The sequence below is a fragment of the Salmo salar genome, chromosome ssa25 (genome assembly GCF_905237065.1).
Source record: "Salmo salar chromosome ssa25, Ssal_v3.1, whole genome shotgun sequence".
In the NCBI taxonomy this organism is placed as follows: domain Eukaryota; kingdom Metazoa; phylum Chordata; class Actinopteri; order Salmoniformes; family Salmonidae; genus Salmo; species Salmo salar.
Window position 1 is genome coordinate 16,157,111 of NC_059466.1, and position 13,407 is coordinate 16,170,517.

The 13,407-nt window shown below is 42.6% G+C and overlaps 1 protein-coding gene across 18 annotated transcripts in view; it reads right to left on the bottom strand.

Annotated features, from left to right (window-relative positions):
• Positions 1 to 13,407, bottom strand: part of LOC106586265 (muscleblind-like protein 2a) — a 35,015-nt gene that overhangs the window by 20,670 nt on the left and 938 nt on the right. For 2 of the 18 annotated variants that reach the window (XM_014173378.2, XM_014173365.2), the window contains exons 1-2: positions 12,329 to 12,731; positions 7,490 to 8,284 (exon numbers count right to left, since the gene is read on the bottom strand). In XM_014173378.2, coding sequence (XP_014028853.1) covers positions 7,490 to 7,663 — 174 coding nt within the window. In that variant the 5' untranslated portion in view covers positions 7,664 to 8,284; positions 12,329 to 12,731. Of the gene's footprint in view, positions 1 to 7,489; positions 8,285 to 12,328; positions 12,791 to 13,407 lie in introns of those variants that run through there. The other 16 variants (XM_014173367.2, XM_014173379.2, XM_014173372.2 and 13 more) reach the window with 14 other exon arrangements.

A 13,407-nucleotide genomic window follows, 5' to 3' on the forward strand; every position in this document is an offset into this window, starting at 1 on the left:
GTTTTGCATTTCTAAGGTATTTGAATAACGCGCCACGGGATTACACTGGCTGTTGAGTAGGTGGGACGCAAGCGTCCCACCTAGCCCATAGAGGTTAATAATTGGAACACTAGTCACTTTATTAATGTTTACATATTTTGCATTACTCATCTCATATGTATATACTGTATTCTATTCTATTCTACTGTATCTTAGTCTATGCTGCTCTGAAATTGCTCGTCCATATATTTATATATTCTTAATTTCATTCCTTTACTTAGATTTGTGTGTATTGGGTATATATTGTGAAATTGTTAGATATTACTTGTTAGATATTACTGCACTGTCAGAGTTAGAAACAATAACATCTGCTAAACACGTGTATGTGACCAATACAATTTGATTTGAAGCACAAGCCTACGTGCTAGTGAGTAGCCAGCTAATCTTTATACACTATGTACAAAAGTATGTGGACACCCCTTCAAATTAGTGTTCTGATATTTCAGCCACACCCGTTGCTGACAGGTTTATAAAATCGAGAGCACAGCCATGCAATCTCCATAGACAAACATTGGCAGTAGAATGGCCTTACTGAAGACTTTCGTGGCACCTTCATAGGATGCCATCTTTCCAACAAGTCAATTCGTAAAACTTCTGTCCTGCTAGAGTTGCCCCGGTGCTTTTATTGTGAAGTGGAAACGTCTCGGAGCAACAACGGCTCAGCAACGAAGTGGTAGGCCACACAAGCTCACAGAACTGGACTGCCGAGTGCTGAAGCGCGTAAAAATTGTCTGTCCTCGGTTGCAACACTCACTACTGAGTTCCAAACTGCCTCTGGAAGCAACATCAGCACAATAACTGTTGGTCGGGAGCTTCATGAAATGGGTTTCTATGGCCGAGCAGCCGCACACAAGCCTAAGATCACCATGCTTAATGCCAAGTGTCAGCTGGAGTGGTGTAAAGCTCGCCACCATTGGACTCTGGAGCAGTGGAAGCGCGTTCTCTGGAGTGATGAAATATGCTTCACCATCTGGCAGTCCGACGGACGAATCTGGATTTGGTGGATGCCAAGAGAACGCTACCTGCCCCAATGCATAGTGCCAACTGTAAAGTTTGGTGGTGGAGGAATAATGGTCTGGGCTGTTTTCATGTTTCGGGCTAGGCCCCTTAGGACCAGTGAAGGGAAATCTTAATCCTACAGCATACAATGACATTCTAGATGATTCTGTGCTTCCAACTTTTTGGCAACAGTTTGGAGAAGGCCCTTTTCTGTTTCAGCGTGACAATGCCCCCGTGTGCAAAGCAAGGTCCATACAGAAATGGTTTGTCGAGATAGGTGTGGAAGAACTTGACTGGCCTGCACAGAGCCCAGACCTCAACCCCATCAAACACCTTTGGGATGAATTGGAAGGCCGACTGCGAGCCAAGCCTAATCGCCCAACATCAGTGCCCGACCTCACTAATGCTCTTGTGGCTGAATGGAAGCAAGTCCCTACAGCAATGTTCCAACATCTAGTGGAAAGTCTTCCCAGAAGACTGGAGGCTATTATAGCAGCAAAGAAGGGACCAACTCCATATTAATACCCATGATTTTAGAATGAGATGTTCGACGAGCAGGTGTCCACATACTTTTGGTCATGTGGTGTATTTCAAGTTTAGCCAACTTGGATCTATTTGCTAGTTAACAAGGCAGAACAGTTTAATTGTTATGAACACACCCTTCTCTCCATTTCCAATTGTTTGACCAGCGTGCTAGCCAGTCCACTTTGTTCAGATGTTGAAATCAAGTGGCCTACTTTATTTCTCAGAATGAGAATGAGTTGCCAATTCCTTATACAATTGTGTTTTATGCTTATTGCACATTTATAAAACACAGACTAGACAGCTATTATAGCGGTACGTGGTATTGCAATGCCATGCGCCAGAATCAATATTCATTGATACTCCTGTTTTAGTAGGGTTCGTGCAATCCGGGATCCTTGTGATGTCACTACCCCATTGAAGTTGACATTTAAAATGGTTCCGTATTTCACTGAAAGAATAAACGTTTTGTTTTCAAAATGACCGTTTCTGGATTTGACCATATTAATGACCTAAGGCTTGTATTTCTGTGTGTTATTATATTATAATTAAGTCTATGATTTGATTTTTGATAGAGCAGTCTGACTGAGCGGTGGTAGGCAGCAGCAGCAAACATTCATTCAAACAGCACTTTACTGCATTTGCCAGCAGCTCTTCGCTGTGCTTCAAGCATTGCGCTATTTATGACTTCAAGCCTATCAACTCCTGAGATTAGGCTGGCAATACTACATTGCCTATAAGAACATCCAACAGTCAAAGGTATATGAAATACAAATTGTTTATAGAAAAATAGTCCTATAATTCCTATAAAAACTACAACCTAAAACTTCTTACCTAGGAATATTGAAGACTCATGTTAAAAGGAACCACCAGCTTTCATACGTTCTCATGTTCTGAGCAAGGAACTTAAACGTTAGCTTTTTTACATGGCAAATATTGTACTTTTACTTTCTTCTCCAACACTTTGTTTTTGCATTATTTAAAACAAATTGAAAATGTTTCATTATTTATTTGAGACTAAATAGATTTTATTGATGTATTATATTAAGTTAAAATAAAAGTGTTCATTCAGTATTGTTGTAATTGTCATTATTACAAATATATATATATAAAATTCAGCCAATTAATCGGTATCAGCCTTTTTTGGTCCTCCAATAATCGGTATGGGCATCGAAAAATCATAATTGGTCGACCTCTAGTATGTACGGTCACTGTGGGGACGACGTTGTCGATGCACTTATTGATGAAGCCGATGACTGAGGTGGTATACACCTCAATGCCTTTGGTTGAACTTGTGACAAATTTGGTAAAACTGATTTAAGTTTACCTGCATTAAAGTCCCCGGCCACAAGTGCGCCGCTTGTTTGCTTATGGCCTTATAGATATGGTTGAGTGTGGTCTTAGTGCCAGCATCGGTCTGTGGTGGTAAATAGACGGCTACAAATAATATAGATGAGAACTCTCTTGGTAGATAGTGTGGTCTACAGCTTATCATAAGGTACTGTACCTCAGGTGAGCAATACCTCCAGACTTCTTTAATATTAGACATCGCACACCAGCTGTTATTGACAAATAGACACACACCCCCGCCCCTTGTCTTACCAGACGTAGCTTCTCTGTTCTGCCGATGCATTGAAAATCCCTCCTGCTCTATATTATCCATGTCATCGTTCAGCCACGACTCGGTGAAACTGAAGATATTCGTTTTTAATGTCCCATTGGTAGGATAATCGCAATCGTAGATCATCAATTCTATTTTCCAATGATTGCATGTTAGCAAGTAAAATTGCTGGCAGTGGAGGGTTACTCGCTCGCCAATGGATTCTCAAAAGGCAGCCTGATCTGCGTCCTCTTTTCCTCCATCTTTTCTTCACGCAAATAACGGGGATCTGGGCCTGGTCCCAAGAGAGCAGTATATCTTTCTCATCGGACTCGTTACAGGAAAAAGCTTCTTCCAGTTCGTGGTGAGTAATCCCAGTTCTGATGTCCAGAAGTTATTTTCGGTCATAAGAGATGGTAGCAGCAACATTATGGACAAAATAAGTAAAGAAATAAGGCAAAGAAACATACAGCATACTGATACAGAAAGCTCAGAAAAGGACTTTATATGGTTTGTCACATGGTCCTTCAGATGACCCTGAATGACACTCGGCCCAGATGTTTTTCCGCCTCTTGTCGACGTACCTGGAGAAGAACCAGGTATCGTCGACAAGCGAACCGTCGCCGGACCCCAGCTCCGCATTCGGCAGAGGGTATGGCTTTCCACTCGGGATCTACCCCTTCGGTAGAGTCCCGCAAGCTGTCTCCCCGTTTCATTGGTCCTTTTCCAATCTCCAGAGTCCTGAGTTCCACTGCTGTCCGCCTTGTGTTACCCCATACCCTCCGTATTCACCCTACTTTCCATGTGTCTAGGATTAAGCCAGTGTCTCACAGTCCTTTGTCTTCTGTTTCCAGGTCCATCCCTCCCCCTCAGGTCATCGATGGGCAGACAGTGTATACGGTGAGACGTCTCCTGAGGGTTCGACCACAGGGCAGGGGTTTCCAGTACCTGGTTGATTGTGAGGGTTATGGCCGGAGGAGAGGTGCTGGGTCCCTGCTAAAGACATCCTGGACCCAGCCCTCATCGACGATTTTTCACAGCCGACACCCCGGTCAGCCAGGTATGCGCCCAGGTAGGACGCCAGGGTACTGTCACGCCCTGATCTGTTTCACCTGTCCTTGTTATTGTCTCCACCCCCTCCAGGTGTCGCTTGTTTTCCCCAGTGTATTTATCCCTGTGTTTCCTGTCTCTCTGTGCCAGTTCGTCTTATATGTTCCCAAGTCAACTGGGAAGTTCCCCCCCCCGTTCTCCTGCTTTTTGCTATTGTCCTTTTTCCAGTCCTCCCGGTTTTGACCCTTGGCTGTGTCTGGATTCTGTACCCGCCTGACTGTTCTGCCTGCCTTGACCATGAGCCTGTCTGCCACTCTGTACCTCCTGGACTCTGAACTGGTTTTGACCTTTTGCCTATCCATGACCATCTCTTGCCTACTCCTTTTGGATTATTAAACATCTTAAACTCTAACCATCTGCCTCCTGTGTATGCATCTGGGTCTCGCCTTGTGTCATGATAAAGACGTGAAAAAATTTTTTTTTTGCTAACGTATGATGGGGTCCCTGGGTCGCCGGTTTTCCTGGGACGGGGTCCCTGGGCAAGAAAAGGTTGAAAACCCCTGCAGTAGACAATGAAAGCATGGCCTAGATTTCATGTTTACAGAAAGTGCCATAGCTAGGCTATTTGCCATATGGTGATTACACATGTACAGCCTAGTAGGCTAAACATGTAGGCTAACCTAGGTAAGGCCCAACGAATTAAGTATCCATCCAACTGAATTTGATGTTTCCTACTCACTGCCTTTGCATCAAGTGGTGATAATGTAGTGCTGAGCTCCTAATCAGCTGAGCTCCTAATCATATGTGATAGCCCACATAACGTCTCACCCTACTTCTCTGTAAGCTAGGAAGCTATCTAGCTTAGCTCCAGGCATCAGCAGCACTGCTCTCTCTGTCTTCAGAGGCTTCCTCTGACCCAGCTTCAGCACAGTCTCCTGGGACCAGCCCACAGGAAACAGCTCCTCTCAGCCATATCATGACTGACAGCCAAGCCCCAGCCAGTCAGCCAACACAGCAGTGTTGGGTTAGGCCGAGAGCAGTGGGAGAGACAGGGCCTGACGCCCATCCCTATTTCTGGGGAGGAAATCGGCAGGTCAGTAAGGCAAAGGACAGCTTCTCATGCAGACGATTCGGATAAGATGGGGGAAATCTGTGGACAACACAAGTTTCTGTCTGCCTTCCCTTGTCAATTTGCAGCCAGTCATGAGAAAGTAGTTACTGTCCTGCATTTGTTGCTGCTGGGGAAAGTGGAATCACATGCACAAAATGAGGTTAGGCATGTTAGGGCAGGAGGGTGAATCAGGAGAACAGACCTGTGACATGCATAAGAGATGCTGCCTCACCAGTTATTCAGACTTAAGCCTAAGCTCCAGTCAGTGTTTTATTGAAACGGTTCACCTCCAAAAGTACTTTAGCTAGAGGTTGATAAGGGGTACTTGTGAAAACAACAGAACAAATCCACAAGCTGAACAAACACTGTTTTTGTTCATATGATATTACATAAAAACTGTAAAAGTGGGCCATCATGGCTAGCCTATCATTCAGTTTACTAAAGAACACATCAATATGTTTTAGGGAAAATGTAGGCTAAATCACAGCGGAAACCACTGTCAAAGTTGAGCCAATAGGAATGTCAGTTACAGACAACACTCGAGGAACTCTTCTTAGACAAGAGGCTATTCAGCAGAACGAATCGTGACATAATCACATGACTGAGGCATTTGTATATTTTCTAACCAGTCTCTTCCCATCCCCCTTCCATCAGCTAACAACAGAGCCTCTCTCCTCTCTCCTGCGTGCTCTGAACAGTCCATATACAAATCATAGGCCTACATGTTTCAGGCTGAGATGTATCACTTAATATCATCACAGATAGTGGTTGATGCAAGCACATGAAAATCCTGATTATGAATCAATATTTCACTTGAACTGCAGCAGGAAATCAATTCACCTTAGAAATGAGCAAGTTAGCATGCATTACAGTATCCCCTTTCAGGACAGAGGCTGGACAGACACAGTTGCTATAGTGATGTGCAGAACAGAAGTGATGACATTGAGCCTAGTGTCATTAAAATCAGTTGAAGTGCAGTGTAAAAAACCCTATAGTCTAAAACAACCCTCATTAGAAGAGCAACTGTGACATAACAATTGAGACAATATTGGGTGAAATGAAGCGTGTGTGGGTGGGTTGAGCCAGAGAGGATGTTAATCCTGTTTGCCGAGGGCATTAATGTAGCCTAGCCCACCACAATATTTCAGAATAAACAACTGAAAAGTTAAGCAAATCATTTATTTTTGGAGCAAGAGTATTACACTCAATATACTGCCCCCAGTTGTAAAGCCTCTTCCACATTCACCTCAACCTAAAATCCATTGCAAGTCTCTGTTCTGAAAGAACCTATGGGTCTTGAGCAGCCTTCCCCCCAGGTTCTAATCACCAGCCTCGTGGTGTGATGGCTCCAGTCTCAGAGGGCCCAGTAAGTAGGCTAAGACATTAGATGCATGGTTGGTAGATACAAGCCTTGGAGGACAAGCAGCTCAATGACTGCACTGTTCTGGAAGGAGCTTGGGCAACAGTGTGTGACTCTTCCTAAGATTAATGGCTGGGCAACTAGTGAGGCCCTAAATGTCCTGCCATCCATAGCAATAACAAAAAGTAACTTGCAACACTATCGCCGTCTCCATTAACGGCTTGTATTGAAAAGTCAATGGGCAAAATCAAAAGCAACCCATTTTCACCCTCCCAATAAAGGACCCAAACCTATAGAGGCACTTTGGAAAAATAGGTTCTTTGTATCAATTCCTGTTGATGGTTGTCGGAGCACTAGCCTTGACCGATAGAGACCAGGCCCTTTGGCCAGCGGAGATAAGGAGATGATTGAACATAAGAATAATCCATGGGGGGAGGGGGCAGTGAGAGCTTCTCTGTGGATTAACCCAGGCCCAGCCACAGACAGCCAGGGCCACTGAGGTGAGAGGGAGAATGCATCAGCAGTAATCCCACTGGAAGCCAGCACTAGGCTATAGTTTATATACACCCCATGGGGGATGTCAATTTTGGATTAGAATAAACAGAATAAACAGTACCTGGCACTGGGATGTCTAGTGGGATGGGGGAAACAGCAAACTGCAGAGGTTTTCTGTCTCTATTTCCTTACAATAAACAATTTAGTATCTCTTTATCTGTATTGGCTCCTAGGTCGGCCTAACACAGTTCTCACAGCACATAAAGCAAAGAATCATGAATCTAACAGAAGAATGGTGCATGACATTGCTTACCTTTAGCGAGTCAAAGCAGGCAATAACTCTTCCGTTTTCAACCTGGCAGCTCTTTGGTGGGTGTGCAAATTTGCATTCCTCATCACTCCGTGAGCAAGTTCCTCTCTGAAACTGCCGACAAACTTCCAATGTCAGCCATTTTGTGTCTCTTATCGAAGATATATTCAGAGCCATGTTAAGAGGTTCCAATTGAATGCTGCAAGTTCAATATATCGGTTGACTCTAACTAAAAATGGCCTCACGTAAAAAAGTTCACAACTTTTGGCTCTGTTTGATTTGTGTTTGAAAAGTTCTCAAATCATATGTAGCAACTACAGAGGCCCTCGCAGCATAAGCCGGGAGGAAGGCTAATCGATTAACGATCAATCACTCATCAATCGGTTTGCACCTATGGCAGACCTCTGAAAAGGTTGAGGGGCTTGCTCTGTGACACCCCCAAGTGTCTCTCCTCCTCCACTGACAAGAACACTCTCAATAATAGTATTTCGAGGCAATGGAGCTCTTTGATAGAATATTAACGAAGATGTGCTTGGTATTGACTTTGCCAACTTCTAATTTGTCAGCTCTTTGTGCTTTGACAGTTCTCCTCTCCACAATAATGCTTTCCTCTTGGATTTCTTAGCCACTGGAGTCGTTCAGAAATGAATTGGAGGCTACTGAAGATTTGCAGCTGAGGTATCCCCTGTCACAGCTCAGACCTGGCCTTAAAGGGAGCGTTGGCTTTCCATGCACATATGGACCACAGAGCAGGTTCAAGTCGGAGATGTTGTCTGAAAGGCACTTTCTGTTGGTGATCTGGAAGATAGGAAAGAGTTAGGTTAGCCTAGTTCTTTTATAAATAATGTATGTTAGTGCTCTTGTTATTACTATACTATTAGCCTACTTTCATTTTATGCTGCTCGAGTTGCTATGGGCTCTTTTCACAAACCGAGGCATGGCAACAGCATAGCTTGGGTTAAAAATATCATGATGAATTGTGTCAAGCAATCAAATGTGTTTTAAAAAATGATGTAGGCTACTCTATGATAGGACCATACAGTATGAGTAAACCACCTCAATTACATCCCATCTAATGGACATACACATCCATCTACATCAACAAAATAATTGTGAAAATCATAAAAAAATAATCAACCACTCAAGGCAGGATCTAATTTCCTTTTCTCCCAAAGGACTTTCAACTTCTATGGAAAGATACGTAATGAACAGGCTAATATCAATTGAGACCTTTTGCAATTAGCCTAGTCCTAACTCATGTTCAGAGCTGGTAAAAGGCTTGCCCATTTGGGGAAAGTGAATACAAAAAGGCGTATGAAATGTAATTTGTCCTCCTGAAATAATACCTCTCAACTCTACTTATCAATTGCACAATACCATTAATAACATCATTACAGTCTACAATAAGAGCTAAATAAACAGGATCAGTAGATGGAGGCATGCAAATTTGCAAACGCCAAAATTACATAAGGACTGTTCTTAAAAGGCTTACTATGTCGGACAATATAATATGATCCTTATTGGCAGCCTGGCTAAATGTGCGTCTAGGATAACGCTGATGAGGCATGATAGATTATAGGACACAGGTAGGAGGTGCCTATAACACTCCTGTGACCTCTCCAGATTAGTCCAGTTCCCCCCTCAAACTGCTAAACTGCCATTTGAGGTGGTGGGGTATTGTTACCGTGGGATGTTGTTGACATTGTTGGCCTACGCCATAGTCCTGTGCTAAAATCCTACGAGCTAGGCTATTGCAAATGTCAGCCTATGACGTGGGCCTGTGTCTTAATCGACAGCCACCCGCACAGCAGCCTTCCTCCAATCAGAGTGATATATTTGACTGATTAATGCTTCTGACCTTGAATCTGTATTCAGCCTTCGGTTTATGAAATTTTAATTCCGTGCACTCTATGTTCGGCACTGTATTTATCTCCGGACAGCCTTTCTATTCAGACAGACAAGTCCAATAAGAGCACATTATAAATATGCTTGGCGGGAGCCAGAGCTGCGGGGGGTACACTAGGAGAAGGACCCCAAACAGTGTGAAGGCCTTGGGGACTGAGTCTAATAATAACATGCAGCGATATCAATTTTGTTGACATCCTGGATGGAAGGACAGAATTCAATTTTAGCCTCAATGTCAGCATGATGCAATGTGGCATTCAACAATTGAAGGGGGACAGAGAGGTAAAACCTACAGAGAGGTAAATCCTACAGAGAGGTAAAGCCTACAGTACAGGGCATGTCTGCCATTCATTTTTACATTGTCCTACACCTACATTTCTGACTCTATTTTGTAAGCATAGGCTACTGAATGTATTGTATTACGCTACATCATAAACAAAGGGTTGAAGATAAATTCAATTGATACCTAGGCTACCTACAATTCCAGTTAATGACTAAAGTGCAGCAACAATATCGTTCAAATTCTGGCTGATGGTCTTGGGGGGAAAAAGTAGGACATCACGTCACAGAATAAAATGTGAATTTAATTCAACATCCTATTCTCCAAGGTCAGAGATGTATGTAATTGGGGTAATTGTGATGTCTGGTACTTTGTGAAGCAACTTTAAATAACTTGAAATTAATAAATAAGAAGGTAAACTTGCACATCTCTCATGAGAGGTATTATTCTATTATAAACAGTAGTCCTACAATCTTCTGTATTTTCTGTAAAACTTTTGTAAAAGTGAGCATGGTTTTGTTGTTATTGGCAAAACATATCAGGGCAACAGAAATATAGAAATGCAACACTATCACTCAATAGTTTGCCCTTTAGCTTAGTGTGGGAGGCTCTGCACTGCAACACTTGTGAATTCAGTAACAAGGTTGTCAATGTGAGAGAGAGAGAGAGAGAGAGAGAGAGAGAGGCTCTCGTTTTGCCTTTGGCTCATCCGGTTTTGCAGTAGCCCTGGTTTTGATTCTTGTTTATACTTATTCCCTATAAATCAGTTGGATGCCCTAAAGGCAGCTGTAAAATGCAAATTAAGGGAGAGCCTTGAATAATCCCATGGCCCAGACAATGACACTTGGGTGAAAAATAGCCTACAGTTCCTACAGACTGATCTCATCATGAAAATGTTGTTTCCAATTTGACATGTGAGAGGTCTTGGCAAATGTATCATTACTTTTGTTAAGGGAGTTAAATTATTAGCTGCGTATACAAATGAAAATAGGTCTAGGTCAATCTATAGATGCCGTAAAGAGGTCAATGGAACTCGACCAAAACAGTGGAAATGCCATTGACACGCATGGGAGAAAGATGCCGTGGGGGGAAAGATCCCGAATCTCAATACCCCCCTGCAAAATTTGCCTACATTTAGGCTATTGTTTATATATGTTATATTATACTGTGATTAAATTACGATTCGTTGTTCCAAACATATTGCTCACAATATCTCTTCTGCAGAGGGACAAGAGAGAGCCTTGAGAGAACAAGTGTTGATCAGTCATAGAATTAAACGTGCTGAAAAGAAATTGGCTATATATTTAAAAAGATGAAGGACAAGCTATGAAGGAAAAATACTGGAGTACAACCAACTAGCACAAAAATAATATTGCGATATTGTCAAAACAATACATCGTCCCAAGAAATATCCTGATATGTAACTGTATGGCTTTTTTCCTGTATCTCTACCTCGTTATTGCATCTATGGATTCATGGCCTAGTTTGGTCAGTGTTAACCCTGACATTCTGTTTTGTTCATTTGGGATGAACAACCAACTCTAGGGCCTAACAGTTACAGAGGTTACTATTGTAAACCATCCAGCTTTCAGCCATGGGCAATGCAAGCAGCAATTTATTGAATCAGCAAGCATATGCACTTCATATTCTAATAGTCTTCAACTACCAACTGAACTGGCACGACCTTAATTATCTTCATGTTAGGTACTAAGGCTCAATTCACACTGCTGTATGAGAAAATCTGCAGTACTTATCTACAGCAGTCTACCCACCAGTGAGACCAAACAAATGTGAGAGGAAAATAGATCCTTCCAATCAGTGTGTGCTGTAATTTCATTGGATTCTGGGGGAAAAAAAACATGTAGCCTATAACTTCCAAAACAGTTGGAAATAGCACAGGCTGGAACTACTGGTTTTGAAGCCAAAAAAATAAGTGGTTCTTCAAGCAAGGCTGTAAAGTAACGGAATTGAATGTTGCAACGTTAATATGGAACCTACAACATAAAAATATCATAGCCTAGCTTCAAAAATGTGTCAATAGGATAGTACAGAAGAAAACTGTCCCCGGGCCCAAACTCAAACTTTGAATTGGGAAGGAGGATTAGGAAGACCTTTCCATTTTTCAATTTGTGACAGACCCTCTCAAGTTACTTTCCTTGGTGGTTTTTTTCTGTGTTAGATTTGATGACGAGTTAACACCTGGTGCATCAGAGAATAAATCATGGTTATGAGATGTTGGACCCCAGTCCTCCAGAGCCATGTACATAAAGAAAACACTCTTATGAACCTTGTACAAACACACACACTTTGGAAGTGATTCAGACACAGGACAGACAGACTGGGTAAGTGGTGAAACGCCACAGGAAATTGCAGAGCAGGCGTAAAGGGAGCACCTTGTTCTTTGCTGGCAGTATGGGAGAAGTAAACTCCCAACATTAACCAGCTAAATGTACATATTAAAGAGGAACCGCCAACCAAAAGCAAATAGAAGAAGCAGAAACTGCAAGAGGAGCATGATCAGTGAAGCAGATTCTAACCAGCTCTACGAGTGAAGTCCCCTATCTCTCCCTCTCACCGCATGGTATGCAGCATAATGCAGCAAATTCCTTTATGAACTAGTCAGGAAACAGAGCAGCCAAGGGAAAAAATCCTCTTACCTCATGCAGTGCTGGAGCTCCTCAGTCTCTCTAACATCCACCACAGAGTCTGCGTCGGTAGTCCGACTTCTTCTAATTACTTTCTGTCTAAATATAATCACCATATGTATAGTTTTCATTCCCTTCTCAGTGCTGTGTGCTCAGGCCCATGCCTAGACAGGGATTTTCTTTCCACGACAGTGGAGGAAAAGACTGTCTGCTTAACTCTCTAGCTGAAACATTTCCAGCCACCCCCTTCCTGCCTGCTCCTCCGCCTCCAGGAAGACCCTCCCAGCTCTCTCTGGCCAATAGCAGATCAGGCACGGATTTGCTGTGTACTGGCTGCAAAGCTCAGACAGACTGACAGCCAGGCTAGCTGCAGATACTCTAATGCAAAACCTGTATGCTCTGCTATTTCAGATGATCTTGACCCAAGTCTTAACATAATTCCTCCTTTGGTTTGGAATTATTTTTGTTCACTGTTATAAATAAATTAATATAATAATTTACAGATAAACAAAATAGTGGATGTGTAATAACATATCCAACATAAGAGCCTACTTTCTCCACTATGCTTTCTCAAGAGGCCAAAAATAGTTATAATGTTTGCACTGAAAACTGCATAAAGATGAGCAAACAATTTGACATTACACATTATGAAAACAGGCGAGCTATCTGTCTCTATTTAACCTGTTTCTTTAAAAATGAGGTATCACAATGAAGGTCGTTCCCCCCTCTTTGAATCTGAATAAAAAAAGCACGTGACATCAAAGTAACTTGTAATGTGATCTGATATTATCTAGCTATCTACACTGTACCAACAATAAAAAGTAACTTGGCTGAAGTCTTGGGAGCTAACGTTACAGTGGCCAGCCATCAGTAGGTAGTAAGCAAAATAGGCTACGGCTGGCTATATAACGTTAGTCAACGTCAGCAAAGTCCGTGCACGAGCCACCGTCACAGCTAGCTAGCTACTGCAGCTGGAACTTTGATAGCTAGCTACCTACTGCAGCTGGAACTTTGATAGCTAGCTACCTACTGCAGCTGGAACTTTGATAGCTAGCTAGCTAGCTACTGCAGCTGGAACTTTGATAGCTAGC